The sequence below is a fragment of the Kogia breviceps genome, chromosome 18, assembly GCF_026419965.1.
Source record: "Kogia breviceps isolate mKogBre1 chromosome 18, mKogBre1 haplotype 1, whole genome shotgun sequence".
In the NCBI taxonomy this organism is placed as follows: Eukaryota; Metazoa; Chordata; class Mammalia; order Artiodactyla; family Physeteridae; genus Kogia; species Kogia breviceps.
The window spans coordinates 5,171,883-5,193,248 of record NC_081327.1 but is presented as its reverse complement, the minus strand read 5'-3'; the positions used below and the strand labels follow the sequence as shown (position 1 = coordinate 5,193,248).

The 21,366-nt window shown below is 53.0% G+C and overlaps 2 protein-coding genes and 1 long non-coding RNA gene across 24 annotated transcripts in view; 1 reads left to right on the top strand and 2 right to left on the bottom strand.

The window, feature by feature from the left end:
* Positions 1–425: 425 nt before the first annotated feature.
* On the bottom strand, positions 426–5,257 carry C18H19orf84 (chromosome 18 C19orf84 homolog). Its single transcript, XM_059044287.2, has 3 exons — positions 5,236–5,257; positions 2,234–2,344; positions 426–1,615 (listed from the first exon to the last, which is right to left on the bottom strand). The coding sequence occupies exons 2-3, from the start codon at positions 2,266–2,268 to the stop codon at positions 1,102–1,104; spliced, it is 549 nt and encodes a 182-aa protein (XP_058900270.1). The 5' UTR covers positions 2,269–2,344; positions 5,236–5,257; the 3' UTR covers positions 426–1,101.
* LOC136793023 (uncharacterized) lies at positions 4,677–20,281 on the top strand. Of its 4 annotated transcripts, XR_010837735.1 has the most exons (5): positions 4,677–5,023; positions 14,653–14,682; positions 14,792–15,007; positions 15,893–16,134; positions 16,848–20,281. It is a non-coding gene; the product is annotated as an uncharacterized lncRNA (long non-coding RNA). The 4 variants fall into 4 exon arrangements; XR_010837734.1 differs by lacking the exon at positions 14,653–14,682 and having other exon boundaries at positions 4,677–4,914; positions 15,820–16,134; XR_010837736.1 differs by lacking the exon at positions 14,653–14,682.
* The window catches only part of SIGLEC10 (sialic acid binding Ig like lectin 10), a 61,203-nt gene continuing 50,652 nt past the window's right edge, over positions 10,816–21,366 (bottom strand). For 6 of the 19 annotated variants that reach the window (XM_067018779.1, XM_067018781.1, XM_067018775.1 and 3 more), the window contains 12 exons: positions 17,904–17,996; positions 16,955–17,070; positions 16,496–16,876; positions 16,070–16,354; positions 15,696–15,743; positions 15,343–15,606; positions 14,374–14,421; positions 14,003–14,260; positions 13,635–13,919; positions 13,220–13,313; positions 12,987–13,122; positions 10,816–11,587 (listed from right to left, as the gene is read on the bottom strand). In XM_067018779.1, the coding sequence (XP_066874880.1) occupies positions 11,321–11,587; positions 12,987–13,122; positions 13,220–13,313; positions 13,635–13,919; positions 14,003–14,260; positions 14,374–14,421; positions 15,343–15,606; positions 15,696–15,743; positions 16,070–16,354; positions 16,496–16,876; positions 16,955–17,070; positions 17,904–17,995 (2,274 nt within the window). In that variant the 5' untranslated portion in view covers position 17,996 and the 3' untranslated portion in view covers positions 10,816–11,320. Of the gene's footprint in view, positions 11,588–12,986; positions 13,123–13,219; positions 13,314–13,634; positions 13,920–14,002; positions 14,261–14,373; positions 14,422–15,342; positions 15,607–15,695; positions 15,744–16,069; positions 16,355–16,495; positions 16,877–16,954; positions 17,071–17,173; positions 17,313–17,903; positions 17,997–18,888; positions 19,614–21,366 lie in introns of those variants that run through there. The other 13 variants (XM_067018774.1, XM_067018786.1, XM_067018789.1 and 10 more) reach the window with 9 other exon arrangements.

Genomic DNA, 21,366 nt, shown 5'->3' with positions numbered 1-21,366 from the left:
AAAGGAGGCCTGGCCGCCTAGGTTTAGGTGGAGGAGGGGCCCATGGCTCCCACGCCTGGTCCCTACCTGAGGGGCAGAGCCTGCCCTGAACCCTCTGTCTGCCTCGGCCCCTCTGTGCAGACTGAACCCAGTCAGGTCGCTGGCCTCTCTGCTCCCAGGGTCTCCCAAATCCCTTAAGCCTCCCCATACAATGGCCCCACGGCCCAGCAGCTTCCAGCAGGCAGAAGTGCAGTGGTAGCAGACGCCCCAGATGGAATTCGCTGAAGCAGGAATCCAGGCCCTCCCTCCCCGCAGCCCCTGGTCCCGCCGGCCTCTCTCGGTGACCCTCCCAGCCACCCTAGCAGCCTTTCACAGGCCTCGTTGCAGGGCAGCCTCGGGGTCAGCCCAAGCTGCGTAAGCACACGCGGACACAAGACATAGGGACACTCAGCCATTTATTGTGCAACCCGGCCCCGCTCCCCCAAAGGCAGGAAATGGGGTGGGGCTGCAGGTGTCTGGATATGTTGGGCCAATGGGGTTCTTTGCAGGTGGGGGTCACAGGGCATGTCGCCTTTGGGGCTGGGACAGGAAGGAGGTTGCGGGCGAGGCGGGGCTGGCTGGGGTTGAAGACAGGGCTGGAGCGCAGGGGAAATGAAGGATGAGGGTTGCTTGGCCTTTAGCTAGATGCGGATGAGGATGGGTCAGGGCAGAGATGGAGAATGGAATGGGGGTGAGCGGCTGGGGGAGGCGGGGTTCACCGTGGCGGGGGGATGGGCTGGCAGAGGCAGGTGGGAACGGCTTTGGGGTTAGGAACGGGCCTGGACATGGCCGGAGGAGCCCTGAGCATTGAGAGTGAGGTGAGCGTTGTCGCTGTAGCTGGGAACAGTGTCAGGAATGGGACGAGGCTTGTGTCCCTGGCTTGGGATCCTAGGTCAGGTCTGGGTTTCACCAGGTGACTTGCAGGACCCCCTCCTGAGGCTGTGCTTTGGGAGGACAAGGGAGGGGAGCAGGATGTTTCTTGGGTGTCTCTGGCAGGGCCGAGGTCACCTGGGCTCCAGGAACACCCTCCCGGTGACCCTCAAGGGCCCCCTCCGGGGTCCAGGGTGCTGGATCCTCAGGATCCTAGTACTCGACTTCCCAGTCCTCAGCGGGCGGCGTCTCCAGGGGCGGCTCCGGACCCTGGGCGCCCTTCTTCCCACCCTGGGCAGGTGGTGCTGGTGATGGCAGCGTCACCGGCGGGGTCTTGGGGCCAGCCCCAGGGCTCCCCACCCAGCCCCTCTCTGCCTGCCCAGCCCTCCCAAGTCCCCATTGCCGCTGGCCCTGACCCCGGCCTGGCCTGCGGCGGACGTCCCAGCCCCCGCGTCCCCTGGGCGGCCTCTTGGCGGCGCGCGGCTGGGTGCAGCACGCCTGGGGGGCGCAGGGGCAGGAGGGCAAGGACTGCTGAAGCGTGTAGGCCCCCATCAGGGCGCTGTGCAGGAGGTAGGAGAGGGCATCCAGACGAATGGGGACAGTGACAGAGGCCAGGCTCTCGGGGAGCCCCAGGTGAGCTGGATCTGGGGTGCCCGGGAGAGAAGGGAACAGGGCTGGGAAAGGTGCAGGCGGCAGCGACTCAGTCCCTGGGGACGGCACGTTGCTCCTAGAATGACAAAAGGACAGGTCAGTGGGTCTATGGCTTCTCCCAGGAGGCCATTTCTCCCCATCCTCAGGACTGAGCTTGCCTCTGACTCCCCGGCCCCTTTCTCTCTCTCTGTTTCTTCCCGTTGTCTTTACAGACAGACAGACAGACAGCTCTGTCAGAGCTTCAGCACCCCACAGAACGCGGTTCCCATTCCAGGCTGCCTCCCTCGCGGTGTGTTTGGGCAAATCATTTTCCCATTCCGAACCTTACTTTTTCATACCAAGAGATAGCTTCTGGTGGTATCAAAGATGCCTATTAAAGGGCTGGGTCTGGGAAGTGCTCAATAAATGTGGACAATTATTATTTCTCCAGCCCTACGGCTGGTTCAATTCTCCTGGTTCCTTCTCGAAATTTCTCTGTTCCACAAATATATGTCTAGCTCTCTCCCTATTTCTAAGCATCTCGCTCAACTCTCTCTGTCACCAAGATCGTCCAAGATTCTGTTTCTGTGTGATGATACCCAAGACTTTTTTTTTTTTCCCTGATACTCTCTGGGTCTGTTCAACTCTCTGATTTTCTCTGTCCTCCCTCTTTCTGCGTCTTTGTGCTCCCCGCGGGAAGTCTTGCATCTCTCACCCCTCTGGCCCAGTCCCTTCCTTTTGCTGTTCCATCTTCACCGGGGTCTTTCAAGTCTTTTCTAGCACCTTTGCCTCGATTTCTCCAGGGCCCAGTGAGGGGAGGAAGCATCTGGAAGAAGATGGGTGGGACTTTGTCAGAAAGGGGGCGTGGTTTGCGGGGCGTGCTGAGCCGCAGGAAAGCGTGCAGGGCTGAGTTCGCGGGGTTCCAGTCCGTCAACCCCACGTATCTCAGGTCGCAGACCCCGCCTCCCGGAGACCCAGGAGCCGGTCGCCGGAGCCCGCTCCTCCCTCAGATCCAGGAGTGCCGGCCCCCAGCCCCTCCCCGCTCAGACCCAGGAATCCAGGCCCACCAGCCCCTCCCCCCTCAGACGCAGGAGTCCAGGCCCCCGGCCCCTCCCCCCTCAGACCCAGGAGTCCCCGCCCCCAACCTCTCCTCCCTCAGACGCAAGAGTCCAGGCTCCCCGCCCCTCCCCCCTCAGACCCAGGAATCCAGGCCCCCCCCAGCCCCTCCCCCTTCAGACCCAGGAGTCCAGGCCCCCGGCCCCTCCCCCTTCAGACCCAGGAATCCAGGCCCCCCAGCCCCTCCCCCCTCAGACCCAGGGGTCCAGGCCCCCGGCCCCTCCCCGCTCAGACGCAGGAGTCCAGGCCCCCAACCTCTCCTCTCTCAGACCCAGGAGTCCCTGGCCCCCTCCTCTCTCTCCACCTGTATTTCTGGGCCGTGTCCTCAGGGGACCCGATGGTGTTCTTTAGGACTAAAGGGACATTTAGGGAAATCTGGACATTGGATACTCCCGGGAGCAGAGGGGTTAGTAGATGGCCTGGCAATCTTAGAGGCTGGGTTTCACTCTAAGCTCTGTCTCTGACTTAACTTTGTGAGCTTAAGCCCTTCTAGTCTCTTGTGCTTTTGAGAAACAGGGCTAATATCACCTTCTAGGATCTCGTGAGGTTTAAAGGATGTATCACGTGTGTAAAGTAGTCAACACATGATCTGGGCTACAATAAGTCTCAAGCAATGAGAGTTTCTTATTGTTATTGCTGGTGGTCGTGGTAGTATTTTATTGAGAAGCAACAGTCATTCTCATATGTATTTATTTAAGAAATATTATTCAGTGCCTGCTATATGCTACGCTCCAGGTTGGGGGCCGGGAATTTAGCCCGGGACAAAATACATTGCACGCTAATGAAACTTTACATGTTGGGAGAGAAACACACAAGACACAGTACATTTCCCATATGCAGGAGGGTTGTGAAGGTGTAAAGACAGGACAAGTGATATAGAGGCACAGGGGGCAGAGGGTTATTTTATTTTTTATTTTTTGGCCACGCCACCGGGCATGTGGGATCTTAGTTCCCCGACCAGGGATGGAACCTGCGTTCCCCTGCAGTGGAAGCTCAGAGTCCTAACCACTGGACTTCCAGGGAAGCCCCCCGTGGTCTTATTTTAGATAAGATGGTTAGAGGATACTGTGGGATGCAGCCAGCTGACCTGGGAGTTGATTATTCCCAGTGGAGGGACAAGCAGGTGCAAAGGTTCCTCAGGGTGAAACAAACATAGTGTTTCAGGGACTGGGAAGCAATAAGCTAGGAGGAGAGGGACAGGTCTATTTTGAAAATATATATGTATTTAAAATTTTGGAATACCTTCATATTTACAGAAAAGTTACAAAGATAACTTTGTAACTCACCCCGATTCCCCTCCTGCTATCTTCTTACATTATCATGGAACATTTGTCACAACTAAGAAACCAACATGACTCTTAAGACCCTTCACTAAACTCCAGACTTGATTTGGATTTTGCCAGTTTTTGCCCGAATGTCCTCTTTTTTCTGTTCCAGAATCCAAGGCAGGATCCCACTGAGTCATCACATCCCCTCAGTCGCCTCTGTTCTGCAGCAGTTTCTCAGTCTTGCCTTGGTTTTCACAACTTTGACAGCTTTGAGGACTACTGGTCAGTTTCTTCTTTTTAACAAACTAGAGGTCTATTTTAATGAATAATTCCAATTTATTTAGTCCTCATTTTACAGAGGTTCAAACTGTGCCTCAGAGAGGCTAAGTAAGTTACTCAAGGTCACGGAGCTCCTCAGCACAACTGGGATTTGAACCCTGGCTCCAGAGTCTGTGCTTAATGGAGACACAAGTAGGAGCCAGACTGTATGGTAAGTACCTTTTAGGTTGACTTTGGAATTTTTTTTAAAAAAATTCTGGAACATTGAGATGACTTTGAACATTTGTAAGCAGAAGTGTGACATAATTTATGTTTTAAGAAGAGGACCGTGCCTGCAGTTTGGAGAGTGGGTTGTGGTGGAACGCAAGAGTGGAAGCAGGAAGCCTAGGGAGAATGCTGCCATCCTCCAGGCGTGGGTGGAGACGGCTCCAAGGAGGGTGGGGGTAGTGGGGATGGGAAGATGTGAATAGATTTAAGATGCATTTTGGAGGGAGAACCATCAGGATTTGCTGCAGGGCTGCTGGACATGAGTAGTGGGGAATCAAGGATGATGCAAAGTTCTCAACCTGAGCGGCGCCTTTGAATATGAATTTTCTTACACGAAGTTCACAACATCCCACTTTAAGGATGAGAAATCCGAGACTAGCTTTCGAGTTCTGTGCTGGATGATGCTGGTGACGCCGAGATGACGCAGAACCGGTACCTGCTCTCGAAGGGCTCTCAGTCTTGAGAGGTGGGGGACAGACACAGAGATGGACAATAACATTCTGGGATATTGGGAGCCGGGACACGGGGAGGAACAGGACAGTGAGAGCCGGAAGCGGATTAAACGTTGCCTGGAGGCAAGGAGGGGCAGGGGGAGGTCGGGGGCCAGGAAAACATTGTTGCTCGCTTGCAGGGCGTGCGGGAGAAGGTCGGAGAGGTTTTTGTTTTTTTGGTTTTTGTTTTGTTTTAGAGGAGGTGGCCTTTGGGCTAGGTCTAGGGTGAATGGGTATTTGATGTAGAAGAAACGGAGTGAGCAAAGGCTAGGTGGCTGGAATCTAAAGATTTTTACCAAGAAGGCTGGCTTTCCTTTTCTGGCGACTATGATTAGCATGCAGGTCTCATCCATCCGGTTAGGAAGCTTATGTCGTACAGGGCTCCGAAATAAGCGTTCGAATCCTCGTTCCGCTTCTTACTAGCTCTTGACCTAAAGTAAGCTAAGTCTGTTTTTTTGCGACATAAAACTCAATTCCAGCGTAACGGCACTGCTTCTGGTTTTGTTCTGTTACTGTTCCTCTGGTTTCTGCTACTGTTCCTCCGATTTTTGCCGTCAGGGTCCGACCTCGCCACTTACCATGTACCTGGCCCTTTAAGGCCCTCCTCCCCGAGCTGGGAGAGTGGAGGCGTGTTCTTGCGCCTCTAAGAAAATGCCGTTTACCCAGCTTTCAAAATTGACAGGCAAGTTCTGAAAAGTAACCAATCAATTCCTGCGTCAGGAGGGAACGAAGGTTCCGATTTGTTGGGGAACGCCTGCAGCAATAGGTTTGAGCACCTCCCACTCCTTGTTACGTGAACAGCGCGAGACGTAATCCTCAGCTCTGATTGGCGGGTAAGCACACGTTGCTTCCGCGTCTCCTCCCTCTGTCTGTCAAATCCGGGCGGGGATGGGGTGGGGGGGGTGGGGGCTAGCACCCTCGCTGCTTTTTGATTGGTTACGTTTCTGAGCGCGAGTCTCTCTGTCTCTCTCTGTCTCTCTCTCTCTGTCTCTGTCTCTCTCTCTGTCTCTCTCTCTCTCGCCCTCTGATTGGCTGTTCCTTTTCCGCACCTTCTCCGAGCTGTACCTGACTATTTTGCCCCGGCCTTTAGCAGTGTCCCTTGTCTGCTCTCCGGCACGGTGGCATCGTCCGCGTCCAGGGAGACCCAGCCTAGGCCTAGCGATGCTGAGCGAAGCTTGGAGGGGAGAGGAGTCTCCAGGCTGAGGGGAGTCCCATACAGGGGTCTTCTTGGCCCACTAGGGAGCCTCATTGCCCCTTACCAGTCTTAGGACCAGTCTCTTCCTTTCACTGCCCCCTACAGGACTCGGACTGTCAAAGTCCCAAGATTCGATCTTCAGGGACTTCCCAGCCCACAGGGCTCACGGATTCCCTTAAGTCCCCACCCCGACCCCACCCCCGCCTTCCGTCCCCCTGCAGGAGATCCCTGAGGGCCCTGCTCTCTCCCTTGAGCCTTACCCCCTCGTTCAACCCCTCCAACCTAGGGCCCCTTCCAGTCTTGGGGTTATTTTCCACTACCCCTAGAAAATGGCCGGGATGCTTGGCAAGAAGTTACTGGCGTGAGAGATTCGTGGGCTGAGGCTTGTGCTGGAATGAGTGCCCCTAGGTTTATGTGGCTGTCATGAATGCTTTTTAGACTGCTTGGAAGCTGGGATTTGCTAGAAGTGTCTGCTCAAGTGACAGTGGGAGTCTGGAGGTCGAAGGGCCCCAGAAAGGGAGATCACTTGGACACTTTCACTTGCATTAACTCATTTAAATTCTCATAATCTTTTAAAAAGTGCTCTGTTTGTTTTGCATTTGTATTGTTTATCTTTTAATACAGTAAAATTCACTCTTTTTGGTGTGCAGTTCCGAGTTTCGACAAATGCATAGAGCCATGTAACCATCACCACGAACAAGATCCAGCATATTTTTATCATCCCTCCAGATTCTCTTGTGCTGCCTCTTCGTCATGATAACCTTTTTTTTAAGGTTTTCACCAGTTCTTTATTTAAAATGCACCAGAAATTTTCACATTAGAATCATACTATATGTTGCAGGAGTCTGTTGTTATAATTTATAATCATGCTTACTCGAAGTACTAGGTGAACTTTACCTTATACATTCCACATAAAAGTTTAGTTACTCAAAGTGTTCTTATTGTCTTTAGAAAGGCTTTTTAAAAAAATTTTTATTAAAGGATAGTTGACTTACTGTGTTTAATTTCTGCTGTACAGCAGGTGACTCAGTTATACATATATATATTCTTTTTCATATTCTTTTCCATATATGTATATAACTGAATCACTATGCTGTACACCTGAAACTAATATAACATTGTAAACCAACTATACTTCAATTAAAAAGAATTTTTTTTTAAGGTGACTGCCATTCAAAAAAAAAAAAGAAGCAGCAGGAGTCAAGGAAACCTCATCAGACCCATCCACCCAAGTCCTCACATTTTTGCTCCACAACAGAGCCAGTGTTTGGACACCTGCCACTCAGAGCACCATCCAGGATTAGCCAGAGAAGCAGCTTCCACCAACAAGACGCCACTGCTGTTAGGTCAAGAGTCACTTGTCCCCATACATGGTGTCCCTCCCCTAGGCCCCAATACTTTGGGAAATGGGGGGTGTTTCAGGGACAACTGGTCTCTCTTCCTTCTCCATGGCGTCCAGTTCCCCCTTAAAACCTCTATTGGATGAAGAGGGGAGGCGATGGGATTTAAACGGAGTTGGAGGTGAAGATTTAAGACCAGCCTGAGTTTTAATAATCAGAGCTGACTGGGCAGTTACAGAAGGTCTGAGATACTGTTAGGAGATGAGAAAAAGAGTTTTACCAGAGCACGATCGAGTCAGAAATCAGAAACGTAGACCTATTTTTTAGTTATACCTCCTGGCATTCATAGTCTCCAATTAACTGTCTATAGAGAGCATCTGGCAATGCAGAATCGCCAAGCTGAGTCTACTGGCTCCAAGCCCGTTGTCATTGTCGCTGTGTCTATCCACCCACACCTGCCTTTTCCCAAGAGGACTGGACAACAACACCCTCCTCCCCCAACCCCCCACTCCAAGTCCCAAGTCGTTATTGCAGAAGTCAGGACTTTAACACATGTATTTCAAAGTTACTGACCACCCCCACCCCCCCGGGCTTCCCTCGTGGCGCAGTGGTTAAGAATCTGCCTGCCAATGCAGGGGACGTAGGTTCGAGCCCTGGTCCGGGAAGATCCCACATGCTGCAGAGCAGCTAAGCCTGTGTGCCACAACTACTAAAGCCCATGCACCTAGAGCCCGTGCTCCGCAACAAGCGAAGCCACTGCAATGAGAAGCCCGTGCACCACAAAGAAGAGTAGCCCCTGCTCACCGCAACTAGAGAAAGCCCATGCAAAGCAATGAAGACCCAGTGCAGCCGAAAGTAAATAAAATAATTTTTTTAAAAAATAGTTACTGACCCTTGGTCAAACCTGTTGTCCTAGCAACATAATCTTGCAATTTCCCAGGTCAAACAAATTTTGAAGGGTAGCTCGGCAGGATTTGGGGGCAGAGGAAGGGAGGGAAACAGAGGCCCCTCCGGCATTCTGCCCCCTCTAAGTTTATTAAAAGGAATTTAGGACCTGCAGTGGTCATCCCTTTTAGGACCTGTCTGAGGTTGAATGTCACTTCTGCTATTTTGTCGTGTGAACCTGTCCCTCTCGAAGCCCCATCTATAAAATGAGGCAGTTGTACAAACTACCATGTATAAAATAAATAGGCTATAAGGATGTGTTTTACAAGACAGGGAATAGAGCTGATATTTTATAATAACTATAAACGGAGTATAACCTTTAAAATTTGTGAATCACTATGTTTACACCTGAAACATATAATACTGTACATCAACTATACCTCAATTTTTAAACAATGTTTAAAAAAAATGAGGCAGTTGCATTGGCTGATCCTACTCCATGGGTCTGTAATTCAATTACTCTGGGTATACTGGCTTCTGGTGGCCAACTTCAGTGCTTGCAGCTAGTTCAGTTTTTTATTTTATTCAGTACACAGAGGCACTGGCACATTTAGGAGGCAAAACATGTCAGCGTGGGCCTCCTTACCATATCATGATATGCAGTAACTACCAAATCCGGGCTCCGGGGGTGACTATGGAGGAAAAACAGAGAGCGCTTAGGACACAGTGAGCACAGTGCTCTTTTTTGCTACCTTCTTCTCCAAAGCTATTTGCATCCCACCTGCAGACTGGAGCTCCATGACTCAGCCAACTGGGCTAGTCAGTTAATACCTTCCACAGGCCGAGAAAATTTAAAACACTATAGTTGCCATTAAACAAATGTAAGATGATAACTTTCTCTATTCTTCTGAATCAAAGAAGGACATGCACCATACATAACTCATCATACTTGATACTCAGATCATCGTACTTAAAGTCTGGGTAACAGTTTACAGTTTATAAAGTGCCTTCATCTGTGTTCTCTCTTTTTCTTAAAAAACATGTTTTTATTGAAGTATAGTTGATGTACAATATTACATAAATTACAGGTGTACAATAGAGTGATTCACAATTTTTAAGGTTATGTTCCATTTATAGTTATTGTAAAATGTTGGCTAAAATCCCTGTGTTGTACAATATGTACTTGTAGTTTATTTTATACCTAAGAGTTGGTACCTCTTAGTCCCCTACCCCTATACTGTCCCATCCCCCTCATCTGTACTCTCTTATTCAATCATTATAACAAGCCTTCCAAGTAAGGGTGTTACCTTCATTTTAATACATGGGGAAATCGAGGCTCAGAGAGAGAAAGTCACGTGCCTACACTTATTCTGATTAGTAAGTAGTAGAATCTGGACACAAGTGCAAGTCCTTTGTCCTTTCCATATACTGCACCTGCCACCACTCCTATCAGGTCCCCTCTGCTCAACAAGCCACCAAGAGGCCAATATAAGGTCATGACCAAGAGCCTGGGCTCTGGAATCAAATCTTACTAATCCTGTGGCTTTGGATGTGTCTGTAACCTTTTCATGACTCAGTTTGCCCAACTGTATAATAGAGATAATATCTGTATAAAGCCCAGCTGTATAATAGAGATAATATCTGTATAATATCTGTATATAATTTTCCTTGGAAAATTCCAACTCAGAATCTTTTTCTTTCTTTTCTTTGCCTCTTTATCTAATTGCATTTATCCTTCCAAGGAGTAAAGACATCCCCTCCACCCCCACTGCCCCACCATGGTCTTAGAAAGGAAAAAAAAGATCAACAGAGGCCAGCTTCATGGACACAGCCTGACCACTCCTTCCTGCTGAGATGAGGTGTCCAGCTAGCCTCTCTTTATATCTGAGATGATTGACCATCCTCACATTCTGCCCTGAGTTTTGAGTCCTTTTCACTCAAAAGCGCCACTTCAGGAGGGAATATGAAAAAGAGGGGAGAGCAGTGGTTTTGGAGTCAGCCATGGGTGGGACCCCTGATATTGCCGATTTCTCCTGTGTGTCTTTAGATAAGTTAATTCACCTCTCTGAGTCTCAGATATCTTTCCAATGGAGATACTCGTAAATCTTACACCACAGTTGGTTCACAATGTGATACATAGCAGGTATTCAAAAATATTAATTCCTTCCCTCTTAGTATTAAACTGCCACTCAAGTCTGCTCGCCCTACAAGTCCTCACCCTAGAAACCTTCCATCTAGTCCCAGAGCTAGTCAGTGTCACCTTGGCTACTCTTGAACTCTCTCTGGACCTCCGCTTTTGTTTGCTCTTCTGTACAAATAAGTGGGTGAGTTTACATTACATGAAAATTCCACAAACTTTTCCTAAACCGAAGGCTAGCGATCTTAGGCTTAGCAGGGCAACGACTCCACTCTGCCCGAAATCAGCCATAGGAGATACAGAAAAAAATGGGCATGGCTGCACCCCAACAAAGTTTTATTTACGGACACCGAAATTTGAATCTCAAGTCATTTCCATGCATCATAAAGCATCCTTCTTTTGATTTTCCCCTTAACCATGTAAAATGTAAAACACACTCTTGGCTCACAGGTGGCAGCAAAATAGGCAGCCGCCCAGACTTGACCTGTGAGGTTGGCAAAGATGAGCGCTTAATCATCGTTAAAGGTCCTCCCACCATTGAGAAACTGAGACTGTTGAGTATTCAGCCAGGGTGGTGCCTAGGTTTAGTCAGAGGAAAAGCTTTACCTTGCTTAGAACAGTGTATTTGGAGAAGGCCGCTCTGGAGATATTCATCAAGCTGTTCCAAAATGCTAGGATCTGGGATGGGATCATCCCATCCTTGGACGATGAAATGAGGGAGAGAGGGAGACAGAAAGACAGACAGACTACACTCTGTTCTCCTCTTCCCAATTGCTCTGCCTTTCTCCCCGGCCTGGATCCCGGTCCTCCAGCCCAGTAGACCCTCAGGGGCACTGGATTTCAGCATACTCTGGATATGCATCCTTGGGCCTCTGGGTGTCCCATGGTCTGAGGCCTGGGAAGTTGAGGACAGCATAATGGGGCTCCTCCTGGTTGTTCTCTGCTTCTGGGGCTTGAGTGGACGATTTGGGTCCTGGACAATTGTGGGAAACAAGATGGAGTTCCTTCTGGTTCTTTCTGGGTTCCGGGGGGTAAGCCTCTGGAGCGGGGGCCCAGGGAGGACTGCTTGGTTTGGCCTTCTGTTTCTGAGCCTAAGGGAAAAATGACCATCCTTCATTCATTCATTCATTCATTCAACAAATACTTGAGGCCCCACCACGTGCTAGGCACCGATTGAGGAACTGGGGTTACATCAGGCAGTGAAACAAAGACCCTGCCTTCGCTGAGCTCGCCTCCCATCTCGGGACAGGAACAAACAATAAAGACAGGTCTGTGGTTAAGCCTCCCAGCTTGTGCTTCTCTGCTATGGCCGCCCTAGCAAACTAATGCAGAGAGATCGGTGTAACCATCATCCCAAGACAGCAAACTGCTCCATCACCACAAACATCTCCCTCCTGCTGTCCTTCTCATCACCCTCCCGTCCCGAACCCCTCACAACTACTAACCTGTCCTCTATCTCTACACTCTTATCATTTGAGAGTGTTATATACACGGAATCCTGTATATGCGACCATCTGAAATGGGCATTTTTCACTTTTTTTTTTTATTGGTCCCTAAGCTCTATCCAACCGAGGGGGGAGAAGTGGTTTGGATGGATTTGGGAGGAGATTTGCAGATGGATTCATTGTGGGGGGGGGATAAAAAAGAGGGGAGTAAGAAATGACTTAAAGTCTTTAGGCTTGAGCAGCTGGGCAAACGGGGTGCTATTTGCTAAGATGCAGAGGATGAAGGAGAAGGGTTTTAAGTGGTGCTTAGTCATGAGTTTGGTTTTGGACAGGCTAAGTTTGAGATGCCTATTAGACATCCACACGGAGATGCTGCCTAGACAGTTGGCTATGAGTCTAGAGTTCAGGGATGAGTCTGGGAGATGTAAATTTTGGAATCATCTGCGTATAGATGTTCTCTCCTGAAAATATCCAGCATTTACCCGACCCTTACTAGGTGCCTGGTACTGTTCTAAATGCTTTACAAGTAGAAAATAAGCATACTGAATACCCAGAATGAGCCTACGTGGTCGGCACTACCATTATCCCCATTTTACAGTTAAAGAAATCGAGGCACAGAGAAGTTAAGTGACTCATCCCAGAACACACAGTGAAGAAAGAGGACAGGAACCCAAGCAGGCTGACTTCAGAGCCCTACCCTTAATCATCACTAGGACATACCGTGTCTCAGTGATATTGATCATTGGGTGACATCGTTAATTTTACTTAGTAATGTCGTTGGTAGTAGTAATAATGGAATAGCTGCTACCTATTAGGCGATAACACGCGTTGTCATCCTCAAACCAACTCTCAAGGAGGAAGCAATAGCGGCTCAGTGGAGGGAGGGATTTGGTCAAGGTCTCATAGAGGTCAAGTGCCAGAATCCGGATTCGAATCCAGCACGCGCGGGCCTCTCGGGCAAAGGGCGAGGGCGGGGCTGGGGAGGAGGGTATACGGGAGGGAGCCAGAGAAGGGGGAGAAGAGACAGCTGGTTGGGGGCACTCACCAGGGGGCCCGCTTTCGGGACCACGTTGATGTAATCCAGGAGCGTGCTCCTCCGTGACAGCCTGGACCTCGGAGTCTCTCCCGGGGCCGGGGCCGGAACCTCTGCTTGGGTCCACTTCTTCCTCAGAGCTTTCATGCTGAGGGAACGCCCCGCCTTGATGTGCGCCCCGGCCCCGCCCCCCTTTCCAGGGGTCCCAGATCCCACGCTCCCGCCATCGCTGCCTCCTAACTCACATGATCAGGATGAGGCAGAGGCAAAGGAGGCCCGTGAGGCCGATTCCTAGAAACGTTCCGCTGGAGAACGCTTTGGAGGCGAATCCCTTCTCATCTGCACGAGGAAACGGTCAGCCACCTCTGAGCCCTTCCCATCCCCGTGGGTCCTCACGTCCACCCGCCACTGGGCGCTCAGGCTTCCGGCTCCCATTCCAGAGGGCTCTACCTAGAGCCCCTTCCCAGCGACTTCTTGGAAACCGCTACACCCCAGGCCCAAGGGTCAGGCTTTCCGATTTAATTCCCGCCCCCCCCCGCCCCGCCTCCCCAGCCACAGGCGCCCCCGTGTCCCCGCCCCGCAGCTCCTGACCCAACCCCAGGACCCTGTCGCCGTCGCTCTCAGCCCCCGCCTCCAGGGGGCGTCCAGCTGGCCCCTGACCTGGCAGCAACAGGACAGTGGCGCTCTGGGCCCCGTGGCTGTTCTGGGCCTCGCAGCTGAGTCTGAGGCCAGGGCTGAGCCCCTCGCTGAGGCTCAGGGAGCTGTTGGCCCAGGGCCCAGCCGAGCTGGAGGTGACCTTGAAGGAGGCGTTGCTGAAATTCTCCTCCAGCAGCCCCGCCCCCAGCCGCCAGCGCAGGGAGGGGGCCGGCCGGGCTCGGGAGGAACAGCTGCAGTGCAGACCCTCATTCTCCTGGGAGCAGGAGGGTCCCAGCAGCTGCGGGGGGTCTGTGCAGAGGGAGAAGAGTCAGCGGTGCCTCTCCCCACCCCTGGACCCAGGTGTCCTGTCCCCAGGGGTCCCCTGCACTCACAGACCACGGAGAGGCTCAGAGAGATACTTTGGGAGCCCAGAGGGTTCTGAGCTCCGCAGGTGAATTCTCCTCCATGCTCTGTTTGTATCTGAGGCAGCTCCAGGAGCCCAGGATCTGAGGGCTGGGAGGGGCTCAGAGTCTGTCCCCCTCGGGCCCAGCTCAGCCGGGCTGGGGGGTTGCTGTAAGCGACGCAGAGCAGACGCAGACTTTGGCCTTCCAGGACCGGAAGAGATGTGCCATTTCTCAAGTTTTCCAGGACTAGGGAGGGAAGAGGCACGATGGATGAACAGCTGAGGGCACAGGCACCCTCTTCCTGCTGACATTCCAGACGTCTGGCCTCCCAGTTTGGCTCCTCGGATCCCCTTTCCTACCTGTCCTATTTCCTTGGGAGACCATCACTTTCAGGTTCTCTGGGGCATCTGAAACGGAGACAGGGGACTTGACCCTAAACAAGCCAGGGGTTTCCATCTGGGCAAAGGGAACGTCCCTGGGGGTGAAGGGCTGGGAGGGGGAGGGCGGTTGAATCACCCACTGAGTGATTTTCAAATGAATGACCAAGGGAATAGACCGGTAAGAAGGGCAGGTCCCTAAGATATTGTGATTTATAATCAGAAACCGTTATTTGATCTTTGTCCCTATTCCTGGCACAGAGCTTCTAAAACCCTTGGATTTCCTGAATGGTAGGTAAGTGTGATAAATGTGCCTTGTTATTTATAACAAACCCCTTTCCACCACTCCTGAGTTTACGTTAAGGAAGTGACTTTTAAATTTTTTTTTTTTTTTTTGCAGTACGTGGGCCTCTCACTGTCGTGGCCTCTCCCGTTGCGGAGCACAGGCTCCGGAAGCACAGGCTCAGCGGCCATGGCTCACGGGCCCAGCCGCTCCGCGGCACGTGGGATCCTCCCGGACCGGGGCGCGAACCCGCGTCCCCTGCATCTGCAGGCGGACCCTCAACCACTGCGCCACCAGGGAAGCCCAGGAAGTGACTTTTAGAAGCGCCCAAGGGTGAGGGCTTGTTGCCAGGGGAACCAACCCCAAGCAGGGGCGGGGCCAGTTTCCAGAAAGTGATCCCTTAACCTGTGGGATCTCCGGGTAGATAGCGTCAGAATTGAGTTGAATTGTAGCGCAAGCCACTGATGTTGGAGAATTGCTTGGGGGCGTGGGGAAATCCCCCGCCCCCGCCCCCGCGCCCACCGCAGTCGGAGCTGGAAGCAGAATCCCTAGCCGCATAGGCCTGGGCTTCCAGGTCCCCTCCCCTTAGAGCTCTGGGACCCTGCCCTCAGCCCCCTCCCTCCTCCCCGACCCCTCCCCCAAGCCAGGTCCCTGCTGGCCACACTCACACTGCACGAAGAGTTCCAGGCTGCGGCTCTGAGAGCCAAGACTGTTCTCAGCTCTGCAGGTGTAGCGACCCGCATCCTCAGCCTTCACCCCGGGCAGCACCAGCTCCAGGGTTCCGGAGCCCGAAGGGTGGGACCAAGAGAGGACTCTGTCCTGCAGGGCCCAGCTTAGTGTGGGAAGGGGCATGCTGTCAGCCGTACAGAGCAGCCGCAGGAACTGGCCTTTCTGGACTTCCAGATGGGGGCGGTTTCCCTGCGGCTCCAGGGCTGCAGAGAGAGAGAGCCCGCAAGAGAAGGGTTTCAAGGGGGAACCCCACTCCCCCGCCCTCCTGACACCCCCAAGTGGCCCTCAGTACCTGGTACATCGGTCTGGGAAATGCTGATAACCAGGTCTTTGGGGGCATCTGTAACAGGATTGGGAGCTGGCTTTGGGGAGGCATGAGAGATTCCCCACCGCCAGAGAGTACCCCCCCCCCCCAGGGAGAAGAAAGCGTGACTCTCCTCCGGGAAGACACGTGACAAATGAGTGCCAAAGATGTGTTTACGGACACAGGTCCAGACGGCATCCCCATTCCCTCTCCCTGGGCCGGGGCAAGCGTCGCCAGACTCCACGCCTTCCTCCCCGCGGATCCGCAGAGGGCTGACCGTCCTCGCCCGGCTGCCTCTCTCCACCTCCGCATCCCCCGTGCCTGTCCGCGCACCCTGATGTCCTTCCCGCCACCAAACTCACAGGCCACGCTAAGTAGGACGGTGTTCTCTGTGCTCAGTCCCTTTCTGGAGAAGTCCACTCGACAGGTGAGCTTAGTGCCGTGGTCCTGGGGTCTGGGTGTGAAGGTGAGGGCTGAGAAGTAGGAAGTTCTTGGCCTGGCCTCGCGGGAGGAGACGATGGCCCCCCTCCAGGAGAGAGTAGGGGCTGGACATTCCTCAAAGGTCCGGTCAAACATACAGATGGGTGTCACCTGGTGCCCAGGCTTCAGAGTCTCTGGGATGTAGATCTGTGGCTTCTGAGTCAGGGCTGGGACGGAGGGAGAGAGGGTGTGATGCTAGACCCTGATGGGGGTACTCCCGGGGGGGTCCCCCAGGGTCCGTGCCCCTCCCCAGCATGAGAAGGGGGGAGGGGGGTCCCACCCCATTCCAGCTCGAGCCAGTTCCGTACCTGTCACCTCCAGACGGAACTTGTCTTGTATGAAATTATATCGCACGTAATGGCCTCTCTCCAACCGAAAGAAGTACAATGCACTGTCCTCCATACGTACATCTCTGATGAGCAAAGAGCAATTCTGTCTGGCATCGCCAAGGAGCTGGAATCGGCCTTGGGTCTGTGTTTGCACGTCTTGACCCGGCTTGTTTGTGGCCACTAGCAGATCACTGTCTGTGGTGGTCTGGTCTTTGAACCAGAAGCCGTAAGCTGGGGTGGAGGGAATCCAACCTATTGCGGGATAGGAGACGGAGCAGGGCACGGCCACGCACAGGCCTTCCTGCACCCTCACCAGCTCCTGCACCCGCAGCTGGAAACCGGGATCCTGAGCCCATGACCCTATGGGGAGACAGAGAGAGGCTCAAGCTGCAACCCCAGTCCCGGGCCCCTCCTGGCACCCCCGCCTCGTTCACTCACCGGCCCACAGCACAGCCAAGAGGAGCATCTCAGGCGCTTGGACCTGCCCTGGGACGCGCTCGTTCCCCAGATGCTGTGACTGGTACTGCGCAAGAACCGAAGGCGGAAGCTGAGGCCTGGTGGGCCGACGCGTGAAATGAGCTGCTGATGCTGAGACCCACACCACTCACTTTCCTTTCCTGGACCCTCCCCACCCCCATCCCGCCCACTTGAACTCACTCTTTCCTGGGGGGCGCGCCTGGCGTCCGGGCTCCCTGAGCTGGTCACCTTCCCGAGTCATCTCCGGGGGAGGGAGTGGAGGACATGTGTCTAGACTTGGGGCCTGGCTTTGGGTGGGTGGAAGCTGGGGACTGTCCCGCTGGACCCCGAACCGTTGGGGAAGCAGAAGTGAAAGTCTCCAGTAAGCCCTTCTTACCGGGGCCTCTGCTGACGGCGATGGGTGGGGGCAGGGTGGAGTTCAGGGGCAGAGCATGGGAGTGCAGGGCTAGTCCTGCCAGGTGAAAGCCAGGATGCCCGGTTAGAACTGGCTTGCAGGTAAATAATGGAACGTTTTTCGTAGAAGTATGTCCCAGAGATGGCATGCGATATATACTTCTACCAAAATCGTTCGTGGTTGAGATCTGGAATTCAACTTTAACTGGGCGCTTTGCGTGTTTATTGGCTCAACCTGGCAACCCTAGGCTGGTCTCAGCCCCTGCCCCTTCACCCTCCCTGATGGGCTCACTGACTCCCGGTCCCCCAGGAGCACCCACCCCAAGGTCTTTGCCTGCCTCCCGGTCTCCCCTTCTGTCTCGCAGTCGGACGACACACATTTGTGACACCTGCTGTGATGAGAACACACACCCCGGGGGTGATGCTGGTGGTGGGAGACTGAGGCAATGGAAGGGGCATGGGATTTGTGGAGCGAGTCCGTTAATCTCCCCCAGACGTGGACTGTTGCTCCCCTCACCTTGGAATGACTCCGTGTCTTGGTCGCGTAGAGACACTGTGTTTGCCCGTTGGACCTCCGCGCTCTGGAAGCTTGCGCGTGGCAGCTGTCATGCTGTATATGGCGGAGGGGGACACACATAGGTAAGTGAGACAGTGTCTGACCTCAAGGGAACCCAGCTCAGTAAACGAAGATCCTTAGACACAGACGAGCACCGAAGTGTTCATAAATGCCCTGCCCCCTCACACGCTGGGACAGATACTCATGCTGGGCCCTGGGGAAAGGGTGGTCACTACTTCCTGGCAAAGTAAAGAAAAGCAATGACACTTCCCAGAGGAAGTGACATATAACTATCCCTGTGCTCGAATCCACCGTATTAGTCTGCCCCGGCTGCGTCATAAAAGAGCACAGAATGAGTGGCTTAAGCAACAGACATGTACTTCCTCACAGTTCTGGAGGCTACACGTTCAAGAGCAACGTGTCAGCAGGGTTTGTTTCTTCTGAGGTCTCTTTCCTTGACTTGGAGATGGCCGTCCTCTCCATTCTTCACCTGGTCTTCCTTGTGTGTATGTGTGTTCTTCCGAAGCACACCAGTCATACTGGACTGGGACTCTGCCCTGTGACCTCATTTCAACTGAACTAACTCTTTGAAGGCTCTGTCTACCAATATACATTCTGAGAGACTGGGGTTTAAGACTTCAACATATGAACTTGGGGGTAGGGGGAGTGCAACCCAGCCCGTAACATCCACCCTGCTCTTTACTCTACTCCCGGGTCCCCACCGCCCAACCTGGGCTTTCTCTGGGGGAAGCGGCTTCCCTTCTCCCAGGGGAGCCCTTGCATCCCCAGGGACATCCCAGCCTTCCTTCTGTCAAGTTCACAGAGGAAGGGCCTCTCAGGGGGAGGAGTAAGAGGGAGGGAAGGACGCCTGGGTCCCGCTGAGGGTTTGCCCTGAAGGAGCTGGGAACGGAGGTTCCCCACCCCCAAAGCTTAGATGCAGCCTCACCTCTGCCTTGGAGCATCTCCATGCCTCTATGGGGCTAATGGGAGGAGGAACCAGGAGAGTGGTAACATCTCAGGCCTTCTGTGGGTTCCTCCACACTGTTCCGTGCTACCCCATCAGACAGAAAAGGGAGAGAGGGCCATCTGCTTCACCTGGGGCTGAAGGGTACCAGTCGGTGAATCCCCAGCTCCTCCAGACCAACCCAGAGGTCTCACATGCCCCACCGATGAATGTGGGCCGCCCTCAGGGTTAGATACGCCTTCAAAGCTCAGAGCTGACCCCTGAGATGTGGAGGCGAGGAGGTCTCCCGTACCAGGTGAGGTCAGTTGGGCAGCTTTATATCTATAGCCAAGCGGCCAGGGAGAGGTGGAAACAGAGTGGAGCCAGGGGACCCTTCAGTTACCCCAGTTGTGGACCAACCCATCCCCTTCTGGAGGCAGCTGCCCAAAGGTTCCTGGAGGTGGTCCTGAGACCATCAGCTCCCCTCCTCCGCTTTCCCGGAAACCCTGAGGGTTCGCTCTTCTCTTCACAGGAAAAGTTCTTCAGGTCACAGGAACTGCCCTTTATTTACCGTCCATGCTTCTCATCCTAGTCCAATCTTGCCTCCATCCCTACATCCCACAAACTCTTGTCAGGATCACCAAAGATCTCAAATGGCTAAAACCCATAGGTGATTTCTATTCTCATCTCATTTGGATGCCGCCTGCTCGGCAGCATTTGGTGTGCTCAGTCACCCCTTCCTACTTTTTTTTAATATAAATTTATTTATTCATTCATTTAATTAATTTTTGGCTGCACTGGGTCTTCACTTGCACGCGGGCTTTCTCTAGTTGCTGAGAGCGGGGGCGACTCTTTGTTGCGGTGCACGGGCTTCTCATCGCGGTGGCTTCTCGTGTTGTGGAGCACAGGCTCTAGGCACGCAGACTCAGTAGTTGTGGCGCACGGGCTCAGTAGTTGTGGCTCGCAGGCTCTAGAGCACAGGCTCAGTAGTTGTGGCGCACGGGCTTAGTTGCTCCGAGGCATGTGGGATCTTCCAGGACCAGGGCTTGAAGCCGTGTCCCCTGCACTGGCAGGCGGATTCTTAACCACTGCACCACCAGGGAAGTCCCATCCCCTTCCTCTTGAAACACTTCAGTCTGGCTTCCCCTGTCACCTAAAACTGCCATCTCGAAGGTACCTGCCGGAGTCGGGCTGCCCATAGCATACAGAGGACACCATTACTTTCTTGGTTTTCCTTCGACCTTTCTAGACACTCTTCTTCATCTTTAATGGTTCCGCCTCTGCCCTTGACCCCTAAATCTTGGAATGCATCAGGATCACTCTCCCTGGATGTCCTATTTCATCCATGACTTTAAAAATGCATGCTACAGGGCTTCCCTGGTGGCGCAGTGGTTGAGAGTCCGCCTGCCGATGCGGGGGACGCGGGTTCGTGCCCCGGTCCGGGAGGATCCCACGTGCCGTGGAGCGGCTGGGCCCGTGAGCCGTGGCCGCTGCGCCTGCGCGTCCGGAGCCTGTGCTCCGCAACGGGAGAGGCCGCAACAGTGAGAGGCCCGCGTACCAAAAAAAAAAAAGCATGCTACATGTGATATTGTGATTTCTAGTAAGTATATATTTTGGTTTTTGCTCATGATTCCTGGCTGACAGCACCCCAAACCCTTGGAATTTCCTGAGTGATAACAGCAATGGGAGCATCTTTGTTCTAATATTGGTCTCTTGTCCTCAGTTCCTGAAAACACTTCAGAGCCAGAAATGAGTGTCTTGCTATTCATAACGAACCCCTTTCCACCACACCTGAGTTTTTGTTAATGAGGTGACTTTTGGAAGGCAAATAAGGATGGGGGCTGGTTGCCAGGGGAGTGAGCCATGTGATTAGAAGGTAGGACATTTCAGCCAACCCCTGACCTCCCAGAAGGGGTGAGGGGCTAGAGGTTGAGTCAGTCGCCCATGGCCAATGATTTAATCAGTCATGCCTATGGAATGAAGCCTCCTTAAAAACCACAATTATGGGGTTCATACTTCCCCAAAGAGAGGGCATGGAAGCCCCAAGCCCTTTCCCCGTACTTTGTCCTACGCATCATTTCCATCTGGCTGTTCCTGAGTTATATCCTTTTATCATAAGCCAGTAATCTCAGAAGTAGCCTGTTTCTCTGAGTTCTGTGTGCCACTCTAGCAAAGTAACTGAACCCAAGGAATGGGTCATGAGAACGTCCGATCTACACTCCATCAGTCAGAAGCACAAGTGACAACATGGACCTGTGACTGGTGTCTGAAGCGGGGGTGGGGGGCAGTCTTGTGGGACTGAGCCCTTAAGCTGTGGGATCTGACACTGTCTCCAGGTAGGTGGAGTCAGAGTTGCGTGGAGTTGTAGGATGCCCAGCTAGCGTGGAGAAGTGCCTGGTGGTGTGGGGAGCTTCCCCCCGGGCCCACACTTTGAAATCGGTGATCAGAATTGCACTACCAAGAGCAACATTTTGATTTTCA

What these genes read in the sequence shown, in the direction of transcription:
- C18H19orf84 (XM_059044287.2), bottom strand. Translation starts at nt 2,268, where the DNA reads ATGGAACAGCAAAAGGAAGGGACTGGGCCAGAGGG. An exon ending in GAAGGGACTGGGCCAGAGGG is followed by an intron (nt 1,616 to 2,233) that starts GTGAGAGATGCA and finishes TTGTCATTCTAG; the next exon opens with GAGCAACGTGCCGTCCCCAG.